Source organism: Balaenoptera borealis (genome assembly GCF_965194805.1).
Source record: "Balaenoptera borealis genome assembly, chromosome: 7".
In the NCBI taxonomy this organism is placed as follows: domain Eukaryota; kingdom Metazoa; phylum Chordata; class Mammalia; order Artiodactyla; family Balaenopteridae; genus Balaenoptera; species Balaenoptera borealis.
Genome location: NC_138864.1, coordinates 18,387,503 through 18,413,476, shown reverse-complemented (window position 1 = coordinate 18,413,476; position 25,974 = coordinate 18,387,503). Strand labels below are relative to the sequence as shown.

At 40.2% G+C, this 25,974-nt stretch overlaps 1 protein-coding gene across 4 annotated transcripts in view; it reads right to left on the bottom strand.

The window, feature by feature from the left end:
* Positions 1 to 17,617, bottom strand: part of AMPH (amphiphysin) — a 181,910-nt gene extending 164,293 nt beyond the window's left edge. For 3 of the 4 annotated variants that reach the window (XM_082399760.1, XM_082399761.1, XM_082399762.1), the window contains exons 1-2: positions 17,029 to 17,616; positions 15,954 to 16,238 (exon numbers count right to left, since the gene is read on the bottom strand). In XM_082399760.1, coding sequence (XP_082255886.1) covers positions 15,954 to 16,238; positions 17,029 to 17,070 — 327 coding nt within the window. In that variant the 5' untranslated portion in view covers positions 17,071 to 17,616. Of the gene's footprint in view, positions 1 to 15,953; positions 16,239 to 17,028 lie in introns of all 4 variants that reach the window. The other variant, XM_082399759.1, reaches the window with a different exon arrangement.
* Positions 17,618 to 25,974: the final 8,357 nt, after the last annotated feature.

The following is a 25,974-nucleotide window of genomic DNA, read 5'->3' as shown; positions in this document are numbered from 1 at the left end:
TGGGATTAACATATACATACTACTATATATAAAATAGATAACCAACAAGGACCTACTGTACAGCACAGGGAGCTATACTCAATATTTTCTAATAACGTATAAGGGAAAAGAATCTGAAAATGAGTGTGTATATATATATATATATATATATATATATATATATATATCTGAATTTTTGTGCTGTACACCTGAAGCTAGCACAACGTTGTAAATCAACTATACATCAATAAAAATAATAATAATTCTTTTAAACGTGTGATGAGGAGCCTGGAGTCATGGAGGGCACGTGTCACACATCCATGTTGAAACTATCACGATAACAGGGCTAACCTGGAGGGACACAGGTAAATCTGACTCTTCAAGGCGCAAGGACCATGACCCAAACCAGAACAGGACTGGGAGCCTGGACCAGTAGTTCCAGTATCCACCAAAGACTTTATTCTCCTTGCTGCTCTTCATGGAGTTTTGTGGATATGTTTAAGCCAAAAGACTTAAGACTTTAGACTCACTGGTGTTTAAGCTTTTTAAGGTCACATATCTTTTTGAGGATCTGATAAAAACTATGGGGAAGCAGGGGGAAAAAAAGCATAAAATGTTGCATATATTTTAAGTCTTAAGTAATACTTAATAGCACCTAACCACAGAACTGTAAAACTATTAAGAAGAGTCTGAAACCTCTTCTCAATAATCCAGTCTAACAGACTGTTGGTGTACATTTATTTACAATAAAGCTAAAGACTGATCCCTTATATTACTTTGTTTTTAGCTGGAGCTATATTTAATCAATGCGCTAACACTAGATATCTCCTACTATGATCTTGCTTTAGTCTTAAAAATGGAGAAATGAGCTAATTATTACCTAACAAATACAATCCATTTCGTAAGAAATATGTATTTTGAAACATGCAGTAACTGCACAGGTAAATGTAAAATATAAATGTATTTTCACTCATAACTCATTTTTTTATCCTGATTTAAAAGACAATTGAATAAAGCAATAATTATAAATCTTGCTGATGGACATACAATACATAAAGATGTAATTTGTTTGACAACTACAGCACAAAAGAGAGAAGAGGAAATGGAATTGTGTGGGACCAAAGTTTTGTATACTATTGAAATTAAGGTAGCATTAATCTGAATTAGATTGTTACAAATTAAGATGTTAATTGTAATTCCAGGGAAACCACCAAGAAAGTAATTCAAAAAATATAGTAAAAGAAACAACAAGGAAATTAAAATGGCATACTACAAAATATCTATTTAACACAAAAAAGGCAGTGATGAGGAATCAAGGAACAAAAATAAATAAAATATAAATGGTAGACATAAATCCTACTCTGTCACTAATTACATTAAATGTAAAGAAACACTCTAAAAGGCAAATGTTGGCAGAATGGATTAAAAAAAAAATCCAAGTATATACTGTCTACAAGAGACACAAATTAGATTCAAAGACACAAATAGGTTAAGAGCACAAGCATGGAAAAGATATACTATGCAAACAGTAACCAAAAGAGAGCTGCAGTGGCTATACTAATAACAGACAAAATAGACTTGAGGACAAAAATTGTTACTAGACACAAAGAGGGACATTTTATAATGACAAAACAGTCAATTCATGAAGAAGATATAAGAAATATAAACCTTTATATACCTAATCAAAGTGCACCAAAATACATAAAGTAAAAATTGACAGAACTGAAGAGAAGAACAAACAATTCAAAAATAATAGTTGAACACTCCACTACCTTACTTTCAGTAATGGATAGAACAACTAAACAGAAAACCAATAAGAAAATAGAGGACCTGAACAACACTGTAAACCAAGTGGTCCTAACACACATCTATCTATACAACACTTTACTCAACAGCAGACTACAATTCTTCTCAAATGCACATGGTACATCCTCCAGAACAGATCATATGTTAGGCTATAAAACAAGACTCAATAAATTTTTTACAGTTTTATTGAGATATAATTGACATATAACGTTGTGTAAGTTTAAGGTATGCAACATAATGATTTGATATACGTATGTACAAGTGGTCCCTGACTTAGGCTGGTTCGACTTAAAATTTTTCAACTTACCATAGTGCAAAAGCGATACCCATTCAGTAGAAAGCATACTTCAAATTTTGAATTTTGAAATTCTCCTGGGCTAGCAATATCCAGTACAATACAGGTATACCTCAGAGATATTGTGGGTTCAGTTCCAGACCACCACAATAAAGCAAATAACACAATAAAGCAAATATTGCAGTAAAGCTAGTCACACGAATTTTTTGGTTTCCCTATGCATATAAAAGTTATATTTACACTATACTGTAGCCTATTAAGTGATCAACAGCATGTGTCTAAAAAAACTACGTACATACCTTAATTAAAAAATCCTTTACTGGGAATTCCCTGGAGGTCCAGTGGTTAGGACTCCACGCTTTCACTGCCAAGGGCCCGGGGTTCAATCCCTGGTCGGGGAACTAAGATCCCACAAGCCACACAGCACGGCCAAATAAAATAAAAAATAAATTAAAAAAATAAAAAATACTTTATTGCTGAAAAATGCTAACCATCATCTGAGCCATCAGCTAGGCATAATCTTTTTGCTGGTAGAGACTTTGAACTATTGCAAGAATTACCAAAATGTGACACAGAGACATGAAGAGCAAATGCTGTTGGGAAAATGGTGCCAACAGACTTGCTCGATGCAAGGTTGCCACAAACCTTCAGTCTGCAGAAAATACATTATATGGGAAGTGCAATAAAGTGAAGCACAATAAAACAAGGTATGCCTGTACTCTCTCGTGATGCTGGGCAGCGGCAGTGAGTACAGCGCCCAGCCAGCCATGTGATCACGAGGGTGAACAACCAATACACTTACAAGCACTCTGTACCCAGACAACCCTCCCATTTTTCACTTTCAGTACAGTACTCATAAATTACATGAGATATTCAACACTTTATTATAAAATAGGCTTTACATTAGGTGATGTTGCCCAACTGTGGCCTAATGTAAGTGTTCTGAGCATGTTTAAAGTAGCCTAGGCTAAGCTATGATGTTTGGTAGGTTAGGTGTATTAAATGCATTCTTCAACTTAGGGTATTTTTAACTTATGATGGCTTTATCAGGACTTAACCCCATCATATGTCAAGGAAGATCTGTACTTCAAAATGATTACCACAATAAGTTTAGTTAACATCCATCATGTCACATAGTTAAAAATCTTTTTCTTGTTTTGAGGACTTTTAAGATCTACTCTCTTAGTAAGTTTCAAATGTAGAGTACAGTCTTGTTAACTATAGTCAGCATACTGTACATTACATCCCCATAACTTATTTATCTTATAACTCGAAGTTTGTACCTTTGACCACCTTCACCCAATTCCCCCACCCTCCATTCCCCAATAAATTTAAAGGATTGAAATCACATAAAGCATGTTATCCAACTACAATTGAATGAAATTAGAAATCATTAACAAGGGAAATTTTGAAAATTAATAAACCTGTGCAAACAAAACAACACACTCCTAAATACCTGATTGATAAAAAAAGAAATCAAAGGGAAATTGGAATATATCTTAGATAAATGAAAATGGAAACCCAACATACCAACTCTTATGGAATGCAGCTAATGCAAGAGAAAAACCAATGAAACAAAAAATTGGTTCTTTGAAGAGATTAACAAAAGTGACAAGACTTTAGCTAGACTGACCAAGAAATAGAGAGGACTGAAATTATTAAAATCAGGAATGAAACAGGTGACATTACTACCAACCTTACAGAAATAAAAAGGAGTAGTACTACATAAAGGAACACTACGAACAAGTATATGCCAACAAATTAAATCAATAAACTAGATGAAATGGAAAATTTCTAGAAAGACTCAGCTACAAAAACTGACTCAAAAAGTCATAGAGAACCTGTGTGGACCTGAACAAGTTAAGAGATTTTATTAGCAATCAAAAAACTTCTCGCAAATAAAAAACCCAAGCCTAGATTGCTTCACTGGTGAATTCTACCAATATTAAGAGAAGAATCAACTCTTCCAAAAAATAGGAGATGGCTCACTTCCCAATTCATTATTTGAGGCGATTATTACCCAGATACAAAAAACAGACAAAAACATCACAAGAAATGAAAAGTGTAAAACAATATCCATTAAGAATAAAGACACAAGTTCTCAACAAATACCTTAAAAAAAATTAAACTTAGAATCTAATAATCCAGGTCCTATCAAATGGGGCTTCTTCCACAAGAGACCAAAACCATCCTCTGAGTTTTGACCACACTCTCTACTAGGCACATTAAGCAATCTCATTACTATTCACTCTACAGTAAAACATACAAAATCAATGTAATTATAAACATATCTCCCAAACTCGCCCATCTCCTTCTGTCACCCACCAAAAATACACAGCAGTTTTTTGAGACAAATATTTCTACTTTTTGTGACTGATGCATTAGCCAGCATTATTCTAAAATTATAATGGTTTTTACAGAACCAGATTTCACAGACTCCGATCTTCTATGCTATACAACACTCCTCATAAGGAAGACATTTGGCCCTTGATGAAACATCTCCAATTTGGCCTCCACAAAACTGATTCCTTTGAAATCTAAGTAGGCTACGTTAAGCATAAGGATATTTTTAAGCATAGTATAGAGCACTGCTTTTCACCCTTTTCTCTCTACTACATTGGAGATAAATTTATAGTCACTGGGTGGAAGAAAGCCTTATTCTCCAAATTATAACCCTGGAGTGGACCTAGGAGCTCATACCCACCACAGAATCTCAACCAAACGCCCTTCTCTAAAGCAGTGTGCTTTGCAGATTCATTAAACCTTTGAATTACCAGAGGAATTTATTAAAATGCATATTCCCAAGCCTTAATAAGAGATTCTGGTAAGTTTTTAAATAGGCCCAGGAATCTGCATTCTTAACTCACCCACTCCCCAAATGTTCCTGACTATTGAGAAAACACTACCCTGGAGATACCTGATTTCCAGATTCACTCCCTATGCTTAACAGGAGCAACCACAGGCCAATACAGGTACCCAGGAGAGCCCTCTCCTGACCATGTTTCATAATGCTAGTGGTCCCCATGGTCACACGCATTTCCTAGAGGGGTGGGAAGAAAAATCTGGGCAATCGTTTTCCTAGAGACTCAGAGAAGAACCCACTGAACAGGGAGCAGGTGGGAAGTTGATTTTTTGCTATAGAAACATGTAGGTTAAAGAGTTTGGATGTCTTGTACAAATGCCTCAAATATTGAGGAATCACAGGGCATGTGAAAGGTATCACACTGTTCTAGGCTGTGCTACCACGAAACGGGAGATCCTTCCAAGGCCTGGGCCATCTATGCTACTCAACTGTTAGCAACCATTACTAGGTAGAGGAAGAGACTGCCTGCTACAAAAGATTCTCTTCCAAACTTAAGATTCTTCCCAAGCTGCAAATCATCTCAGATTATTCCTAAATTCAAGACCACAGCCTGCAAAATAATCAAGTCAATGCCTACAACATAAGTAAGTCAAGTTGCTGCCAGCCTTAACCATGTGTGTTCTCTCTCTTCTCTCTCTCTCTCTCTCTCATTAAAAGTTGGGAATCCAAGTGCATTCAAATCTTTTAAAGACAAACCAATGTTTCCAGATGTGTGGCATTTAAGAATTTTATAAGGGCTTTCATATTTATTTTGAGTTTCTGATGGTGTATGATAAGAGACCTTACAAATCCATAAAAGCAGATTGGGCTGGAGTTTACTGCTGTTATACAAAGGGATCTTTGTATGACAGATAATTCAGAGGGCAAGTCAGCTCTGAACCAGTGTCCTGCCTCTGTATCAAGGGGGAACTCTGACCTAGAAGGACCCTTCAACACGTGAGAGTAAATATCTGATCACACAGAAGAGGGATTGTGACTACAGAAGGACCATCCCAGTTAGGGACCACTTTGCCACTCTGATAAATATGCAAATGGTAGAAGAGATCATTTATAAAGCCAACGCTAACAGTCGATTCTCGTTATCTATTGTATATTCTACAGCTCTTCTTTTTTTTTTTTTTTTTACAGCTCTTATTTTTATCTTATTTAGTTGAATAAGGGCAAAGAGTCTGATGTTTAGAATGCTTACTGGCTCCTAAAATCCCCACGCTCTTACCCTACTCCCCCTTGCCTGGACGGCTACAACTCATCCTTAGGATCTTAGCTTAACATCTACCTGCTTCAGATAGGTATATGCAATCCTCTCACTCTAGGTGAGTTCCCTAGTTACATTGACAAATGGTTTTTTTCTCCTCACAGAATTTTTAATTATGATTTTTCATTAATAACTATTTAGTTATTAGTATATTCAAAGATTTCTCTCTCTACCACCTCCTGCTGGTCTTTGTTGAATGCTATAATACAAGTGCCTAGCAAGTGCCTTTTGGGCCTTAGATTCTTTTTTTTTTTTTTAATTTTTATTGGAGTATAGTTGATTCACAATGTTGTGTTAGTTTCAGGCGTACAGCAAAGTGAATCAATTATACATGTACATATATCCACTCTTTTTTTAGATTGTTTTCCCATATAGGTCATTACAGAGTATTGAGTAGAGTTCCCTGGGCTATAGAGTAGGTCCTTATTAGTTATCTATTTTATATATAATAATGTGTATATGTCAATCCCAATCTCCCAATTTCTCTCTCCCCCACCCCGGTAACCATAAGTTTGTTTTCTACATCTGTGACTCTATTTGTTTTGTAAATAAGTTCATTTGTACCATATCTTTAGATTCCACATGTAAGTGATGTAATATGGTATTTGTCTTTCTCTGACTTACTTCACTCAGTATGACAACCTCTAGGGTCCATCCATGTTGCTGCAAATGGCATTATTTCACTTTTTTATGGCTGAGTAATATTCCATTGAATATATGTACCACATCTTCTGTATCTATTCCTCTGTTAATGGACATTTAGGTTGGTTCCATGTCCTGGCTATTGTAAATAGTGCTGCAATGAACGTTAGGTGCATGTGTCTTTTAGATTCTTAATAAATGATTCTAAATGAATAACTGAATTTTACCAGGTTGATTTCACAATCGAATATATTAACTATTAGAATATGTAAATTTAGCATCCTTTTACTCAACAGGTGTCAGGTGCCGTAACAAAAGTGCATTTATTCATAGGTCTATGTGTATTTTATTAAATCATTATAGGCACTTTAAGATAGAAAAAATGTGTATATATGTGTGTGTACATATATATATGTACACATATATATATTTTTTTTCAGGTTCTTCCCACTTATGAACTAAACTTTCAACTAAACAACTATATGAGAATAAGATGAAAATGACCAAAATCATGGTTTTCTGATTTTTGTACATGTAAGTAGCTTCAGGGTAATCAAAATATATATATATAAGTATATTATGCATAGCAAATATTTCAAAACTAAGATCTTTTTCATGGCTTTATCCAACATTATTCCTAATTAAGAGATTTACTCAATATATATTCAGGAAATATATCTACTTAAGCACTACACTTAAATTTAGACTTACTCTGAATCAGTAAGAATGAAGTTTCAGCTTCACTTATTAAAAGTTGGCCTGTGGATGTGTTCTCAGGAAAACGTGATTACTCTCATGTTAATTTTGCACAATGCTGTGTATGTAGTCTTATTATATACTTGCATCAGTGAATTCCTCAAACTGTGATGATGGCAGCTTCATTATGTAAATGTTAGCCATTATAGAGAATATCTGGAAAATTATATCTGCAACATAAGAAATCTTTACATCTGTTATCCCTTCATACAAGCCCACAGGCTCAGTTATTTCCTCGGGAGTTCTACTCAGACAGCCCCTAATTTAAGTGGCTAGAAAAATAAAAAATTGTGTTTGAAGAGTCAAGTGGAAATACCCAGACCTTAAAAAGTCAGAACATATTTTTTTAAATACTCTTTGCCTTCTCGACTCATCCCCTCACAAAGTGCTTCACAACATTTTTTTGAAACTTAATCACACACACACACACACACACACACACACACACACACACACCCTTAAATGGACCGATGGCCCAAAAGAAAGTCAGCTTACAGGAAAGGATGCTGGAGGTCCTCTAAGGTAGTATTCCCAAACTGCAGGCTGGAAATCAATTTGGTATGTCCCCTAAGCATGTTATTAAAAACAGAACAGAGTGGAGTGGCATGGAATGGAATGGATAATCAGTATTTGCTGATATTGAATTTCCTAACTTAGAAACCCTGGCATGATGGGAAATCTTGGAGCGAGAAGCTGTGTATGTGAAAGTATATTTGGAAATAATAAGCCCACTGATAAAGAGCTCACATATTTGGAGCTCAGGCATGCTGTGACACAGTGGCCATAGTTGAGTATAATCCCAGAGAGAAAGACTTCCTGGCCCTGCCCTCACTGTGAGAACCATCAGTGGGGCCACCATGTTCCTGACACACTGCAGTGCTCACCCCGGGGGACAAGAGTGACATCTGAATGCTGGATTCCCTTTTAGAACCATTTTCCATAAGGCCATCGTAAAAACCACAGACTTCTTTAGAGAAGGGACCCTCCCCATAGGATTTCTGAACTTATCACAGGACGGGGACCCCAGGGAGGAGTAAGAGATTCTCATGATACACTGGATGTGATGTTGAAACCATTTAATTAGAGTATTTTTTTTAAATGGGACCTAATGTTATACCTCTAGTAAAGTGGACCATATTATTTACACAAGTATTTCGGGTATTTTAAGTTGTATCAGTCCATAGACAAGCTGACTTTTAAAGTATGATTTATGGAACACACACACATACACAATATGCTATGTTGTAAAGGATAATGATAACTCTTACTAATATTAAAATCTCAGTCCCTACAGTTCTAATTCCCTGTTCCTGGAGAAAGGATGCATGGGTATGTGCGTGTTTATGTGTAAAAAAAAGATGAAGAAAGAAACCTTACTGTCAAGAATGTCCTCAGAATTATTTTTAGTTTTGTCAGTTCCTAATACAGCCAGAGAAAATTATCTTAGTAGATGAGAAGGTAGAAGCTTGTACAATGTAGAAGCGGACAACAACAAAGTCTTCTGATGATCTTAAAAGGGGAAACCCTGGATGTGTCTCAGAGACTCAGTCTCCAAAGTGTCCTCAAACGTAAACATGGTCATACAAGCTACTCTTCCACAGTGTCGGCCCTGAGATCCATGGAAAGTGTCTCCTGGTCAGAGCAGGGTATTCCTTCTCCCATTCAATCTGCATAAATAAACAAACACAGGCACGTACACATCAGCACATGCACACACAAACACCATCCACATGTCTCCCTTTGAGAACAAACCAAGATGTGGACACCAGCAAGGCAACAATTTTTTTAAAAAAACCCACAAATGTCACACAATTAGGCATGGAAGGAGACTACACTCTTTTTCTTGCCATATCACACAATCAGCGTGGGGTTGAACCACAGGATTTTACCAATATTTGACTGTTTGACTTACAAAAATAACAATTTAGTACAGTTCAACCTAGTATTGATGGAGTTCCTACCATCCTCAGAACTCATAAGGTTAATTTTATTTGCTATACTACCTCCACAAAATGACAATTCAAATGACAGTGATACATAGTGACACCTTTATGATAATTTCACAGAAGTCAGAGAAAGAATAATGTGGAAGGATGCTTTCAGACAATGTGTTTGCAGGGTTGGGAAGGAAACTAGCAAGAACATACAAAGTCAAATCATCACCGAGTACATACAATTCACAAGACATTTGGTCCTTGTCCTCAAGCAATTTACTTGGGAAGTTATAATGCAAGAAAAAAATCGCACCTATTATTTTACAATAATTACTCAGGGCAGATAAACTGGCACAAAGAATATCAAACAGTGCATGTCTTTGGAGTTTAAATAGCATAACTCTCTTATTAAAACAAAAAACAAAAATCTAATGCTGAAAAAGGCTAGTATTATACCAAAGGCTTCCCTGCTCACTAGAGTCACATTAAAAAAAATGTTTAAATCTTAAAAAATGTTTAAACTGCTCCACCAATTTAAATATTGCATAGAGGTCAAGGAGGCTTAAGACCAAATAAATGTCACTGGATTTCACAAATGAATAAAGATGGACAAAAAATTCCCAAAGGGATTAAATATTTAAGTAAAAAAGGCCTCTGGATAAACAGGCAGACTGACTGTATGTGTTTACATCTGTCTCCTCCCCAAACCCAACAAAAAACAGCAAAGGAATAAAAAGGTATGAACATACATGGATAAAAAGAGGAGAGGCACTACTAGTGGATGAGTTCAATACATTTTACAGAAGCAGAAAAGTAGATAAAAGAATGGAAACAACTTAGCAGAATAGAGAAAACTACTTTTTAAAAGTGCCTGTACAGGCAACCAATGAAAAAGCAGCCAATTCTCACTGCACAGTCACACACACAAACACACTCCGGCTTAAAACCTGGTTCTACCAAGTACTACAGAAAGTGAGGCTAAAGCACAACAATGACAATGGGGGACAGTCATTAGATGTGCCTTCAAGTCCCTTCCTCAACCCCAACATTGGCAAGGAAAGACCCAGGATGACAGCTATGTAGCAGGCCTAGAAAAAAAAAATCAGCCCAGATTACAGCAAAAGGGCAGAGGCTCCAAACAGAGGGGAGTTGTGAGTGGTGTCGCTCACTGGAGGATATAATTGCATTACCTGATATATTGAACCTTTGATAATGATATTGACAGGCATTTGACAGAGCTGATGAAGCAAGAACAAACAATTCTAAATAGTTCATAAAAAAATAAGCAAACAGAAATAAAGCCTATTATTAACTCTAGGGAAACAAAAAGCTGTATGGAAAACCTGATCTTCAGATAAGACTTCATTAAAATTTTAAACACACACAAAGGGCACCATTAAGAAAGTAAAAAGGCAAGCCACCTTCTAGGAGAAAATATTTGCAAATTGTCTATCTGACAAAGGATTCATATCCTGAATATATAAAGAACTACATACCAAGAAGAAAACAACAAGCAACCCAAATAAAACACATAGGCAAAAAACTTTAACAGACACTTTGCAAAAGAAGATACCAAAATAACCAACAAGCATTATACAAGAAAAGATGTTCATCAGGGAAATGATGGTAAAGGAATTAAAAAGGTATGAACATAAACAAGACAAAGAACAGAAGAGACATGAGGGACGACAGATATCCGGTTTATAATAGAAATGTTCTATAACTTGATCTGGGTGGTAGCTATATGAAAATCCATATTATGTATATGTATATTAATATCCACCAAGCTGAATATTAAGATTTGTACACTTTAGTCAACAAACATTATACTTTATCTGATGTTATCAAGTAAGCTTTTTTAAAAATTTTTATTTTATATTGGAGTATTGTTGATTAACAATGTTGTGTTAGTTTCAGGTGTACAGCAAAGTTATTCCGTTATACATATTCATGTATCTATTCTTCTTCTATACTTTAATTTTTAAAAAATATAATCCTCAGCAATCAACAATTTTTGCTCTATTATTAGGGGATATGGAAGTAGAAGGATGAATGTAAGAGAGCTAAATCTTTACCGGTCTTCACCAAATAAGAAAGGACAGATCCTTTCCTATCTTAAGCTTATTTGTGATTAGTAATAGCTGCCTCTGGGGAAACAAGACTGGCAGTTGAGGAAAGGAGAGACAGGGGACTGCTATTTTTCATAATAAGCCTTTTACTAATATTTGATTTTTTTAAACTGTGCATATATTAACTTGATGGGAAATTTTTAAGTGAATGTTAAGTTATAAGCTCTTAGCTATGTGATTATTTACACAACCATGGGGCAGAGAAGGCCTTTGAAGTGCGTCGCGCTGGACACCTTTCATTTTGCCAGCGCAGTGCCCATTCCATTTTCTGTGCTCTGATTCTCCCTCCTCCACCAGCAGTACAGATGGTCTAGGGGAAATTTCTCCACCCCAGCTTCCGTAGTAGCCTGTGACTCAGGCCCAATCCAACCCATGGCCCTGGCCCTCGGCCAGAGATATTTTCTTGTCCAGGGATAGGCACAAGCCCAAATTTGGGCCGATGATGGCTATACTGAGGAGTTCTCTGTAAATGTGGCCTAGCCTAGAGGGGCTGGCAGCCATCTTGCCACCAAAAGAGAAGAACGTGCCCAAGAATGGGGCTGACAGGATGGACAGCAGAGATGAGAGATGGGGAAAAGACACCTGAGCCCTGATGCCTGTGGTTGAGCCCCGGTTCCATGCAGGTCTGAAGTCTGTCTTCCCCTGCCGTTTTCATAATTATAAGAGGCAGTACCACGTAAGGAGAAAGTATTGGACTGCGTGGCTTCAAACTTCAGCTTTACTGCATACTGGGTGACCTTGGGCCTGTCACTTGACCTCTTCCTAATCTATAAAATAGGAATAGTAATGGTACCAACCTCATAGAATCAAATGAGTTAACATGTAACACACACACCTATGCGCATATACAAACATATATTTATTAAAATCTCATTTAAATTTATGTGTGCAAGAACCGTATTTTTACTTTCAATTAAATCTTCTTCTTTCCTTAAGCCAGTTTGAATTGAGTTTTCTGACACTTACAAGTGGCAGGATCCTATTCAACAGCCAAAAGAGAAACCATGCAAAATCAATCGATAGATTTAAGCAAATATATAAAACATACACATAATATAAACATAAATGTGCTCTATAACAGAAAAAAATCCTCAAAAAATTAAAAAGTAAATAGAAAAGGAAGAAATAATGTTTGGATTGATAAACTTTCTGCCCTTACAAATAACAAGATGGAGATGCTACACAAAATAGGCACAAATATCAACACACAATTCACAAATGAAACAAAACAAGAACGCAAGAAACTAATGTTCGGGTTTTAAAAATGAAACATGAAATAAACAGGAACTAACTTTTTCCGATGTGAAATCTAAAGAGTGCTTTAAATTTTATTATCTGCTGTTGGCAAACGTCCCATGGACCGCTAGTGAGAATGTAAACTGACACAACCTTTCTGAAAGGCAAACTAGCTATAATAAAAAGCAGCACACCTTTGACACCATAATTCTTCTTCTAGGAATTCATCTAAGGAGATACTTAAGAGTGTGTGGGAACATTTTCCCTGTAAGTTTTCTCACTGATTGTATTTATATTCGAAAACACTGGAAACTTGAGTGTCCAAAAACAAGGGGTCCATTAAAACTCATACATATCCAATACTGTTCAGTCACTTATAATAGTGATGGAAAATATGTACCTCTATTGAAAAACGTTCATGATTATTAAATGAAATAAACAAGTTACAAAACCATATAGGATGCGCCTGCTTTAGTTGTATAAATATATACACAGACGTAAGGAAACAAATGTACTGGGATACATATCAAATGACTGTGAAATCTCTGAGTGGTAGAATTTATGTGTCCTAATTTGTTGGTGCGTTTTTTTTTCCCCTTATATATGTATTTCATTCTTTCTCCAATGAACCTTTACAGACTTTCAATAAGAAAAAATGTACCTTAAATTCATAGAAAGCCATAAATTACCTCTTAGTGTAGTTTCAGTCATGCATTTGGAGCCAAAATGCATGCAAGCTGTTAGGTGGAGTACAGGTGATAGAAAAGTCGAGGGAGTGGACAAGCTTTTGAGAAAATGTGGTGGTAGAAACAAGGAGCAAAGGGTCTCAAAAACATACGTAGCATATCACTATTGCAATGGAGCACCTGGATAAGAGGAGAAGACCGAAGATGCAAAAAGAAGGAATCACTGGGGGAGATGTCTTATGAAGCCCAAACAGCAACACAATGCTTTCCATTGTCCCGCAGCTTCTGTTTGGGCTCGATTGGGCTGCCTTATCTGGATTCCCACATGCCCTTCTCCCATGCGCTGCATGGGCTCAGAACTTACCCAGGGGCAGAACCCATACTCTCAGCCTCTTGGTGCCTTAACCCCCTAAGCTAAGTACAACAGGCAGTTTTCATCCGCAGCTTTCCCCAGGGAAGAAAGTAGGACACTTGAAGCCCTGGCTCAAGGCTCCCCTAGGCCACCTTGATTAACCACCAACCACAACTGCAATCATAATACACACCATTATGAAAAAGTGAGTTTTCAACAATTCATAAGGGTTTGAATGCTCTCTAAGTCAGATTACATTTTCTTTTCAGTTATTTCTGGCATATTAACAGCTGGTGACCTAGATTAAGAAATAATTTAATATGTCAAAAGGCAAACTGTATCAATAAATTCCCTCACAGATGGGAAGTGGATTCAATGAAAAGCTTCAGACCTAAAATTCAAGTACTTACTTGGAAGGAGGGAGAGGGTGGGGAGGAATATCTACCAGTGCGTGAAATGAAGTATGGGAAAATGATGACAAAACCTGGCCAGGATCCCAGCAGATCATGGCTACTTTCTGCACAAGTAGCCAGGGACTGGAAAGGGGCAGGAAGCCTTGTTAATTCAGCTGCTAAAGGAGCTGCAGGAGGAGCTTCAGGATGAGCTTGGGTAGATATTAAAAGAAATACAATCCTCTTACTGCGTTGAGAGCATGCATGTGTGAAGGGAGGGCCTAGAGGCAGGCACCCAGCCTCTGGGCATGCGGACAGGCAAAGGAATCAGTGCCCCCTTCAGCTGAGTTCATGGGGGTCAATGGGAACTTGCGGGGGTGGGGGGGCCTGAGCCTAAGTCTGAAAAGGGAAATTCACCGTCATAGTGGGCAACGCGGCAAATCTGACTTCCAGTAAAACAGGAAACCGCTAAACATCCAGAATCCCAGGGATGGAAAATAGTTCCACGTGAAAGAGAACACAGTTCAAGTGACACAGACCGCGGGGCTCATTAGCCGGTGTCCATTTTCAAGTACAATGCTTCATCTACAATATGAATGTCCTTTGCCCGGGACACAAATGAAGACCTCAGGGCTGGCCAGGTCTTGATGACAAGCAGTGGGCAGGGAAGCCAGGAAAGCCCAGTGCCTGCTACTGTACCTCTCCAACTGCTCGGGGCTGGGCTTGATTTGGACATGACGTTCATCTGTGCCCACCTCTCGGGGAGAAAAATAAATTACTGTGACCAGTCTTGAGGGGCTTGTGAAACACCAGGGAACCCAACCCGTGCAACATGGATTTTCTTTTTTTTTTTTAATGCAATAAAACGCCCTCCTCTGTGCAAAAATATGCAGAGAACTGTTAGGTTCAGGTCATATTTATTTTTGACCTTCCAGAGAAGGACACTGGCGTCAAAAGGGATACACATACAGAGAGACCCCTCAAAAAAAAAAAAAAAAGGAAAAAAAAACGAAATAAGTGTGCATCTAGATCTCGGTTTTGAACTTCAGGATTCACTCCACAGTACTGTATTAAAGCCCTTGGCTCTTCGCGATCAGCCTTCTTAATCCAAACAGATTTCTTCGGAGATAAGCTTCTGTGCTAAATCGCTTGTTCCTGCTGCACCCAAGTAGCCAGGAAATCCCGCCGGAGGAAGGACAGCGCCGCAATCTCCCGCCGGGACCTGCGGGCCGCGTCCCCAACAGCCGCCTGCGGGCGCGCGGCCAGCGGGCGCCGGGAGGAAGACGCGCTCAGCTCCGGGAGCCGCGGGCGACCCGCCACACCTGCCACAGCTCGTGCCGGGCGCCCGCCCAGGAGGGCGGGGAGCGCGGCCAGCCGCGCGGGGAGCGGCGAGGCAGCCGGGAGACCCGGGCTGACCCCGCGCCTCCCGGGACAGGGGCTGCGCGCCCCCGGCGCTCCCGCCTTCCCGCCGGCTCCCCGCAGCGCCGGGTGCCGCCTTGCTGCAGTGGCTGCGGCGGAAGACAGGGTGTCCCCGCGACCCCGGCCCGGCCTCCTGCGCTCCCCCCCACCCCACCCCCGCCCCGGCCGGCTCGGCCCTGCCCGCCGCGTCCCCGCCACCCGCTTCTGACCTTTTCCTGCGCGCGGTTGAGTCGCTTCTGGACGTTCTTGGCGAAGATGCCCGTCTTGATGTCGGCCATGGCTGCGGGTCCGCGGAGGCTGCGAGGAGCGGAGCTGGCGGCGAGGAGGAGCGGGAGGAGGAGGAGGAGGAGGAGCGGGAGAGGAGGAGCGGGAGAGGCGGCGAGGAGCCGCCGAGCGCCAGAAGGGGTGAGGGAGGGGCGCGGCGGCGGGGACCCGCTTAAAGCGACAGAGCGGAGGCGGGACGCGCCGGGCCGGGCGGTGACACGGGTGGCGAGCTGAAGAGAGAGAAGAAGCCAAAAGTCGAAATGCCCAGGGAGCGCCCACAGTGATGGAAGAGGAGATCTGGTGGAGAAAGGGAAGGGAGCCGAGCAGCAGCCGCAGGGCCCGCAGCAGCTCCGGGGTTCTCTGAAGGCGGAGTTTGTGGTGGGGGAGGGTGAGAGGGGCCCCAATTCTCGCCAGCAAAAAAAAAAAACAGGCGGGTGTGGGCGGGGGAGTTGGAGAAGAGGGAAGGAGAACCCCGGGAAGGTGGAAGTGGAGCAGCTCCGAAATGGAGGGGGTTGGGCTGCGCTCCCTGGAGGACCCGCTGGACGACCCCAGGCAGGGAATACACCCCTCGATTATCTGTGTGTTCAAGAACACACTCTCGGGAGGCTCGCAGCCGAACGAGGGAAGCCGACTGGGAAACCGAGTCAAGGCAGAGGTTGGAGCTGCAGCAGAGACACAGGTAGAAAGGAGGGAGGCACCAATGGTGACACTTGCGTAAACTTCCAGACAAGACTGGGGGCGAGGGCGGGAGGTTCCTTGCTGAGAAGGGCCCGCTCTTTTAAGGCAGGGGCTGTGCTTTGGTGACCTCTGTAATCCCTGCCCTGATCATAGGCACTCACTTTCCAAGAACCATTGCATGGAAGAGGCAGGTCCTTTATTGCCTCACACCAGCAGTGTAAGACCCAGGCCTCCTAACCTGTTGCATCTTACCCACCTTCTGGTAACCTTAACAGGGATTCACCAGCCTCAGTACACTTTGCAGAAATAAGAATAATAGAGATAAACTTGTCCTCTACCTACCCAGAGCTCTTGAAGCCTCTGACCGAAGGTCCAACTATTCATATTGGGTTCTCTCTGAGAATGTGAGGAGGGTAAGGCAGGTGGCCCAGCAAACAGGTCAGAAGTGAGTCAGGCACCTGGGATTCCTGTGAGTCCCGGAGAGCATCTCAGGCCAACTCTGGAGTAGGCTGTCACGTGGGCAGCTCCCATGCTCTGCCGCTTCGTATCCACTCCTAGTATAGTCCCCTCACCCTGATTCTAAAAGGCTTGTGACTGCCTTTTACCAATAAGATATGGTGGAAGTACACTGTGCCAATTCCAGACCAACGCCTTGAGAAGCCAGGCAGGGTTCGCACTCCGAGGATCAAAACCTGTTCTTCCTGAGCCGCCGTGTAGAGTTTCAGCTACCCTGGTGTAAAAAGCCCCTTGGAGAGGCCACATGGTAAAGGGAGAAGCCCTGAGGTTACTTGGCCAGGGAGAGCAAAACCCAGATGTCCCTGCATCCCAGCTGAGACCATCCTCCAGAAAACACATTGGCCGAATACAGCCACACAAAAAATCATCAGCAAGACCAGCGGAAGAACTGCCCAGCCAATCCTAGCCAAGAATGTGTAATGGTGAGCAAAAAAAAATGACAGTGGTTTTGTTAGGCGATGCACAGTGAGGCCAAACAAACCCAAACATCAGTTTGGAGCAGAGAAAGGTTTATTGCAGGGCCATGCAAGGAGACAGGTAGCTTATGCCTCCCCAAATCCCAGACTCCTGGAAGGAGTTTCAGCAAAGCATTTTAAAGGCAAGGTGAGGGAGGGGCATGGCTGGTTGGTGCAGACCTCTTGGTGTCAGAATCCTTTGTTCTTGCAGCTGTCCAGGTAGGTCAGGTCAGGATGACCCTGTAAACCTCCAACAAGACAAATGTTATTCTCTGTTCTGCAACATTTTATCTCTATATGAATGAGAAAGTGTTATACCCTTAAAGGTCAGAGCCTTGAGAATGGTCTATCCTGTACATTTCAGCCTATAGGCAACATTTTTAACTCTAAGCAAAAGCAATAGAATACAAAGGTTTAAAGAAACAGATCCAATATGGAGTCAGATTTGTTCTTCCCTATCACAGTTGTTTAAGCCACTTTTCTGATGGTTTGTTACTGAAATACCCAGTCTATTCACTTGGCTCTTACTTCCTTAGGATGGCTATTCATCCCACTTTGCCTGGGAATGAAGGCGTTTCCAGGACACAGGACTTTCAGTGCTAAAACCAGGAAAGTCCTGGGGAAACTGCAAGAGTTGGTCACCTTCTTTCCAACATCTCAACTGAACAGGAGTTTACTTAAGAGCAAAGTAAGAAAAACTTGTTTCTTCTCTTGGTCAGCATTCAGTAAAACAGACTACTCAGAAGCCACGAATTTTGAGTCGGGGGCTTCTGAACCTTAGCTCTGCCTTGGGATCTTGGCCATGAGGATACAAGCCTCAGAATGTTGGAATATACCAGAATGTTCTGGAGCATATCAGTCCATGGTTACTCTTATACTCTGAGCCCCAGAGCCCCCTCTGCTCCCTTGCTGGGCCTGGCTACAGCTCTCATTACGTCACCACTGCCCTCTCTCTGTCAAGCAAGGGACAGGGTTCCAAGCAGTGGGTTTACTTTTTCTCTGCTTACTTAGAGCCCGAGCCATCAGATCCCACTGTCCCAGCCTTTGTCTCTCCTGGCAATTACTCCCCTACCAGTTTTTGGAACACAGTGAATATCTTTTAAAATAAAATTGCAAATAGTTAGCTTTTCTTATCATTCGGATGCCCAAATCTAGATCTGTAGCGTGGGTGGAAAGGGAAGCTTGTCATTTCTTGATAATTCCATTTGGAATACATGCTGAGCATATTAAAAAATTGTCATGTGCAAACTGTTATCAAATCAACCAGTATCCATTTTCGGGTTGCCATGTGGCTCATTCTAGCCACTCTGGAATATTGATGAAGCACTTTAGCTGATACTTAGTAGGTGCCATGTAAATGTATATATATATATATATATTTGTGTGTGTGTGTGTGTGTGGCTGCGTTGGGTCTTCGTTGCTGCACGCAGGATTTCTCTAGTTGCGGTGAACGGGGGCTACTCTTCATTGTGGTGCGCGGGCTTCTCATTGCAGTGGCTTCTCTTGTTGCGGAGCACGGGCTCTAGGCACGCGGGCTTCAGTAGTTGTGGCTCACGGGGTCTAGAGCGCAGGCTCAGTAGTTGTGGTGCATGGGCTTAGCTGTTCTGTGGCATGTGGGATCTTCCCGGACCAGGGCTCGAACCCGTGTCCCCTGCATTGACAGGCGGATTCTTAACAACTGTGCCAAATGCAGGCATGCATGAGACTAGCTCATGAGGATGCATTCTTAGCTATTTCTTCTCATAATTCTGCAGTAATGCTACTGGAACACGGGTGGGGGGAAGGGGAGCCCAACTACTACAATGATTTTTTTACTTAGGAGAATTTTTTTTAATTGAAGCATAGTTGATCTACAGTGTTGCGTTAGTTTCAAGTGAACAGCAAAGTGATTCAGTTATACATATATATATATATTCTTTTTCAGATTCTTTTCCATTATAGGTTATTGCAAGATATTGAGTATAGTTCCCTATGCTATACAGTAGATCCTTGTTGTTTACCTATTTATATATGGTAGTTTGTATCTGTTAATCCCAAACTCCTAATTTATCCCTCCCTCCTGCTTTCCCCTTTGGTAACCATAAGTTTGTTTTCTATGTCTGTGAGTCTGTTTCTGTCTTGTAAATAAGTTCATTTATATCATTTTTTTAGATTTCACATATAAGTGGCATCACATGATATTTGTCTTTGTCTGACTTACTTCACTTAGTATGATTTTGTTTTGAATTTTTGAATGTTACTTCATTTATATTTTTGTACAGCAGGTTCTTACTAGTCATCAGTTTTATACACATCAGTGTATACATGTCAATCCCAATCACCCAATTCATCCTACCACCATCCCCACCCCCCACGGCTTTCCCCCCTTGGTGCCCATACGTTTGTTCTCTACATCTGTGTCTCAACTTCTGCCCTGCAAACCGGTTCATCTGTACCATTTTTCTAGGTTCCACATACCTGCGTTAATATACGATATTTGTTTTTCTCTTTCTGACTTACTTCACTCTGTATGGCAGTCTCTAGATCCATCCACATCTCAACAAATGACTCAATTTCGTTCCTTTTCATGGCTGAGTAATATTCCATTGTATATATATACCACAACTTCTTTATCAATTCATCTGTCGATGGGCATTTAGGTTGCTTCCATGACCTGGCTATTGTAAATAGTGCTGCAATGAACATTGGGGTGCCTGTGTCTTTTTGAAATATGGTTTTCTCTGGGTATATGCCCAGTAGTGGGATTGCTGGATCATATGGTAATTCTATTTTTAGTTTTTTAAGGAACCTCCATACTGTTGTCCATAGTGGCTGTATCAATTTACATTCCCACCAACAGTGCAAGAGGGTTCCCTTTTCTCCACACCCTCTCCAGCATTTGTTGTTTGTACATTTTCTGATGATGCCCATTCTAACTGGTGTGAGGTGATACCTCATTGTAGTTTTGATTTGCATTTCTCTAATAATTAGTGATGTTGAGCAGCTTTTCATGTGCTTCTTGGCCATCTGTATGTCTTCTTTGGAGAAATGTCTATTTAGGTCTTCTGCCCATTTTTGGATTGGGTTGTTTGTGTTTTTAATATTGAGCTGCGTGAGCTGTTTATATATTTTGGAGATTAATCCTTTGTCCGTTGATTCATTTGCAAATATTTTCTCCCATTCTGAGGGGGTCTTTTCATCTTGTTTATGGTTTCCTTTGCTGTGCAAAAGCTTTTAAGTTTCATTAGGTCCCATTTGTTTATTTTTGTTTTTATTTCCATTACTCTAGGAGGTGGATCAAAAAAGATCTTGCTGTGATTTATGTCAGAGTCTTCTTCCTATGTTTTCCTCTAAGAGTTTTATAGTGTCCGGTCTTGCATTTAGGTCTCGAATCCATTTTGAGTTTATTTTTGTGTATGGTGTTAGGGAGTGTTCTAAGTTCATTCTTTTACATGTAGCTGTCCAGTTTTCCCAGCACCACTTATTGAAGAGACTGTCTTTTCTCCATTTTATATCCTTGCCTCCTTTGTCATAGATTAGTTGACCATAGGTGTGTGGGTTTATCTATAGGCTTTCTATCCTGTTCCATTGATCTATATTTCTGTTTTTGTGCCAGTACCATATTATCTTGATTACTGTAGCTTTGTAGTATAGTCTGAAGTCAGGGAGTCTGAGTCCTCCAGCTCTGCTTTTTTCCCTCAGGAATGCTTTGGCTATTTGGGGTCTTTTGTGCCTCCATACAAATTTTAAGATTATTTGTTCTAGTTCTGTAAAAAATGCCATTGGTAATTTGATAGGGATTGCATTGAATCTGTAGATTGCTTTGGGTAGTAGAGTCATTTTCACAATATTGATTCTTCCAATCCAAGAACTTGGTATATCTCTCCATCTGTTGGTATCATCTTTAGTATCTTTCATCAGTGTCTTCTAGTTTTCTGCATACAGGTTTTTTGTCTCCCTAGGTAGGTTTATTCCAAGGTATTTTATTCTTTTTGTTGCACTGGTAAATGGGAGTGTTTCCTTAATTTCTCTTTCAGATTTTTCATCATTAGTGTATAGGAATGCAAGAGATTTCTGTGCATTAATTTTGTATCCTGCAACTTTGCCAAATTCATTGATTAGCTCTTGTAGTTTTCTGATGGCATTTTTAGGATTCTCTATGTATAGTATCATGTCATCCGCAAACAGTGACAGTTTTACTTCTTCTTTTCCAATTTGTATTACTTTTATTTATTTTTCTTCTCTGACTGCCATGGCTAGGACTTCCAAAACTATGTTGAAAAATAGTGGTGAAAGTGGACATCCTTGTCTTGTTCCTGACCTTGGAGAAAATGCTTTCAGTTTTTCACCATTGAGAATGATGTTTGCTGTGGGTTTGTCATATATGGCCTTTATTATGTTGAGGTAGGTTCACTCTATGCCCACTTTCTAGAGAGTTTTTATCAGAAATGGGTGTTGAATTTTGTCAAAAGCTTTTTCTGCATCTATTGAGATGATCATATGGTTTTTCTTCTTCAATTTCTTAATATGGTGTATCACATTGATTTGCATATATTGAAGAATCCTTGCATCCCTGGGATAAATCCCACTTGATCGTGGTGTATGATCCTTTTAATGTGTTGTTGGATTCTGTTTGCTAGTATTTTGTGGAGGATTTTTGCATCTATATTCATGAGTGATATTGGTCTGTAATTTTCTTTTTTTGTAGTATCTTTGTCTGGTTTTGGTATCAGGGTTATGGTGGCCTCATAGAATGAGTTTGGGAGTGTTTCTTCCTCTGGAATTTTTTGGAAGAGTTTGAGAAGGATAGGTGTTAGCTCTTCTCTAAATGTTTGATAGAATTCACCTGTGAAGCCATCTGGTCCTGGACTTTTGTTTGTTGGAAGATTTTTAATCATAGTTTCAATTTCATTACTTGTCATTGGTCTGTTCATATTTTCTATTTCTTCCTGGTTCAGTCTTGGAAGGTTAGACCTTTCTAAGAATTTGTCCATTTCTTCCAGGTTGTCCATTTTATTGGCATAGAGTTGCTTGTAGTAGTCTCTTAGGATGCTTTGTATTTCTGCAGTGTCTGTTGTAACTTCTCCTTTTTCATATCTAATTTTATTGATTTGAGTCCTCTCCCTCTTTTTCTTGATGAGTCTGGCTAATGGTTTATCAATTTTGCTTATCTTCTCAAAGAACCAGCTTTTAGTTTTATTGATCTTTGCTATTGTTTTCTTTGTTTCTATTTCATTTATTTCTGCTCTGATCTTTATGATTTTTCTCCTTCTGCTAACTTTGGGTTTTGTTTGTCCTTCTTTCTCTAGTTCCTTTAGGTGTAAGGTTAGATTGTTTGAGATTTTTCTTATTCCTTGAGGTAGGCTTGTATAGCTATAAACTTCTCTCTTAGAACTGCTTTTGCTGCATCCCATAGGTTTTGGATTGTCATGTTTTTATTGTCATTCGTCTCTAGATATTTTTTGATTTCCTCTTTGATTTCTTCAGTGATCTCTTGGTTATTTAGTAACGTATTGTTTAGCCTCCATGTGTTTGTGTTTTTTACATTTTTTCCCTGTAATTCATTTTTAATCTCATAGCGTTGTGGTCAGAAAAGATGCTTGATATGATTTCAATTTTCTTAACTTTACTGAGGCTTGATTTGTGACACAAGATGTCATCTATCCTGGAGAATGTTCCATGCGCACTTGAGAAGAACGTGTAATCTGCTGTTTTTGGATGGAATGTCCTATAAATATCAATTAAATCTATCTGTTCTTTTGTGTCATTTAAAGCTTGTGTTTCCCATTTGTTTTCATTTTGGATGATCTGTCCATTGGTGTAAGTGAGGTGTTAAAGTCCCCCACCATTATTGTGTTACTGTCGATTTCCTCTTTTATAGCTGTTAGCAGTTGCCTTATGTATTGAGGTGCTCCTGTGTTGGGTGCACATATATTTATAATTGTTATATCTTCTTCTTGGATTGATCCCTTGATCATTATGTAGTGTCCTTCCTTGTCTCTTGTAACATTCTTTATGTTAAAGTCTATTTTATCTGATATGAGTATTGCTACTCCAGCTTTCTTTTGATTTCCATTTGCATGGAATATCTTTTTCCATCCCCTCACTTTCAGTCTGTATGTGTCCCTAGGTCTGAAGTGGGTCTCTTGTAGACAGCATATAGGTGGATCTTGTTTTTGTATCCATTCAGCAAGCCTGTGTCTTTTGGTTGGAGCATTTAATCCATTCACGTTTAAGGTAATTATCTGTATGTATATTCCTATGACCATTTTCTAAATTGTTTTGGGTTTGTTTTTGTAGGTCCTCTTCTTCTCTTGTGTTTCCCACTTAGAGAAGTTACTTTAGCATTTGTTGTAGAGCTGGTTTGGTGGTGCTGAATTCTCTTAGCTTTTGTTTGTCTGTAAAGCTTTTGATTTCTCCATCGAATCTGAATGAGATCCTTGCTGGGTAGAGTAAACTTGGTTGTAGGTTTTTCCCTTTCATCACTTTAAATATATTGTGCCACTCCCTTCTGGCTTGTAGAGTTTCTGCTGAGAAAGCAGCTGTTAACCTTATGGGAGTTCCCTTGTATGTTATTTGGTGTTTTTCCCTTGCTGCTTTCAATAATTTTTCTTTGTTTTTAATTTTTGCCACTTTGATTACTATGTGTCTCGGCGTGTTTCTCCTTGGGTTTATCCTGTATGGGACTCTCTGCGCTTCCTGGACTTGGGTGGCTATTTCCTTTCCCAAGTTAGGGAAGTTTTCCACTATAATCTCTTCAAATATTTTCTCTGGTCCTTTCTCTCTCTCTTCTCCTTCTGGGTCCCCTATAATGCGAATGTTGTTGTGTTCAGTCTTGTCCCAGAGGTCTCTTAGGTTGTCTTCATTTCTTTTCATTCTTTTTTCTTTAGTTTATTCTGCAGCAGTGAATTCCACCGTTCTGTCTTCCAGGTCACTTATCCGTTCTTCTGCCTCAGTTATTCTGCTATTGATTCCTTCTAGTGTAGTTTTCATTTCAGTTATTGTATTGTTCATCTCTGTTTGTTTGTTCTTTAATTGTTCTAGGTCTTTGTTAAATATTTCTTGCATCTTCTCGATCTTTGCCTCCATTATTTTTCCAAGGTCCTGGATCATGTTCACTATCATTATTCTGAATTCTTTTTCTGGAAGGTTGCCTATCTCCACTTCGGTTAGTTGTTTTTCTGGGGTTTTATCTTGTTCCTTCATCTGGTACATAATCCTCTGCCTTTTCATCTTGTCTATCTTTCTGTGAATGTGGTTTTTGTTCCACAGGCTGCAGGATTGTAGTTCTTTTTGCTTCTGCTGTCTGTCCTCTGGTGGATGAGGCTATCTAAGAGGCTTGTGGCAGTTTCCTGATGGAAGGGAATGGTGGTGGGTAGAGCTGGCTGTTGCTCTGGTGGGCAGAGCTCAGTAAAACTTTAATCCACTTGACTGCTGATGGGTGGGGCTGGGTTTCCTCCCTGTTGATTGTTTGGCCTGAGGCAACCCAGCACTGGAGCCTACTTGGGCTGTTTGGTGGGGCTAATGACAGACTCTGGGAGGGCTCACGCCAAGGAGTACTTCCCAGAACTTCTGCTGCCAGTGTCCTTGTCCCCACGGTGAGCCACAGCCTCCCCCCGCCTCTGCAGGAGACCCTCCAACGCTAGCAGGTAGGTCTGGTTCAGTCTCCCCTGGGGTCACTGCTCCTTCCCCTGGGTCCCGATGCACACACTACTTTTTGTGTGCCTTCCACGAGTGGAGTCTCCATTTCCCCCAGTCCTGTCGAAGTCCTGCGATCAAATCCCACTAACCTTCAAAGTCTGATTGTCTAAGAATTCCTCCTCCCGTTGCCGGACCCCCAGGTTGGGATGCCTGACGTGGGGCTCAGAACCTTCACTCCAGTGGGTGGACTTCTGTGGTATAAGTGTTCTCCAGTGTGTGAGTCACCCACCCAGCAGTCATGGGATTTGATTTTACTGTGATTGAGCCCCTCCTACTGTCTCATTGTGGCTTCTCCTTTGTCTTTGGATGTGGGGTATCTTTTTTGGTGAGTTCCAGTGTCTTCCTGTTGATGATTGTCCAGCAGCTAGTTGTGATTCTGGTATTCTCGCAAGAGGGAGTGAGAGCACGTCCTTCTACTCCGCCATCTTGGTTCCTACCTCAATAGCATCTTATACTCAAAAAAAAACTAGTGTGATTTTTAAACATGGTTATGTCATACAGTGGAGTCTTTTTTTTTTTTTTTACAAAACCTTATGCAGCACTCAAATATATTAATCAGATGGACCCTCTCTGGATGCAGAGGATGTTGGGTGCCCAGAGCTCCACCCATTAGGCGGCCCCTTTATTCCCTGTGACT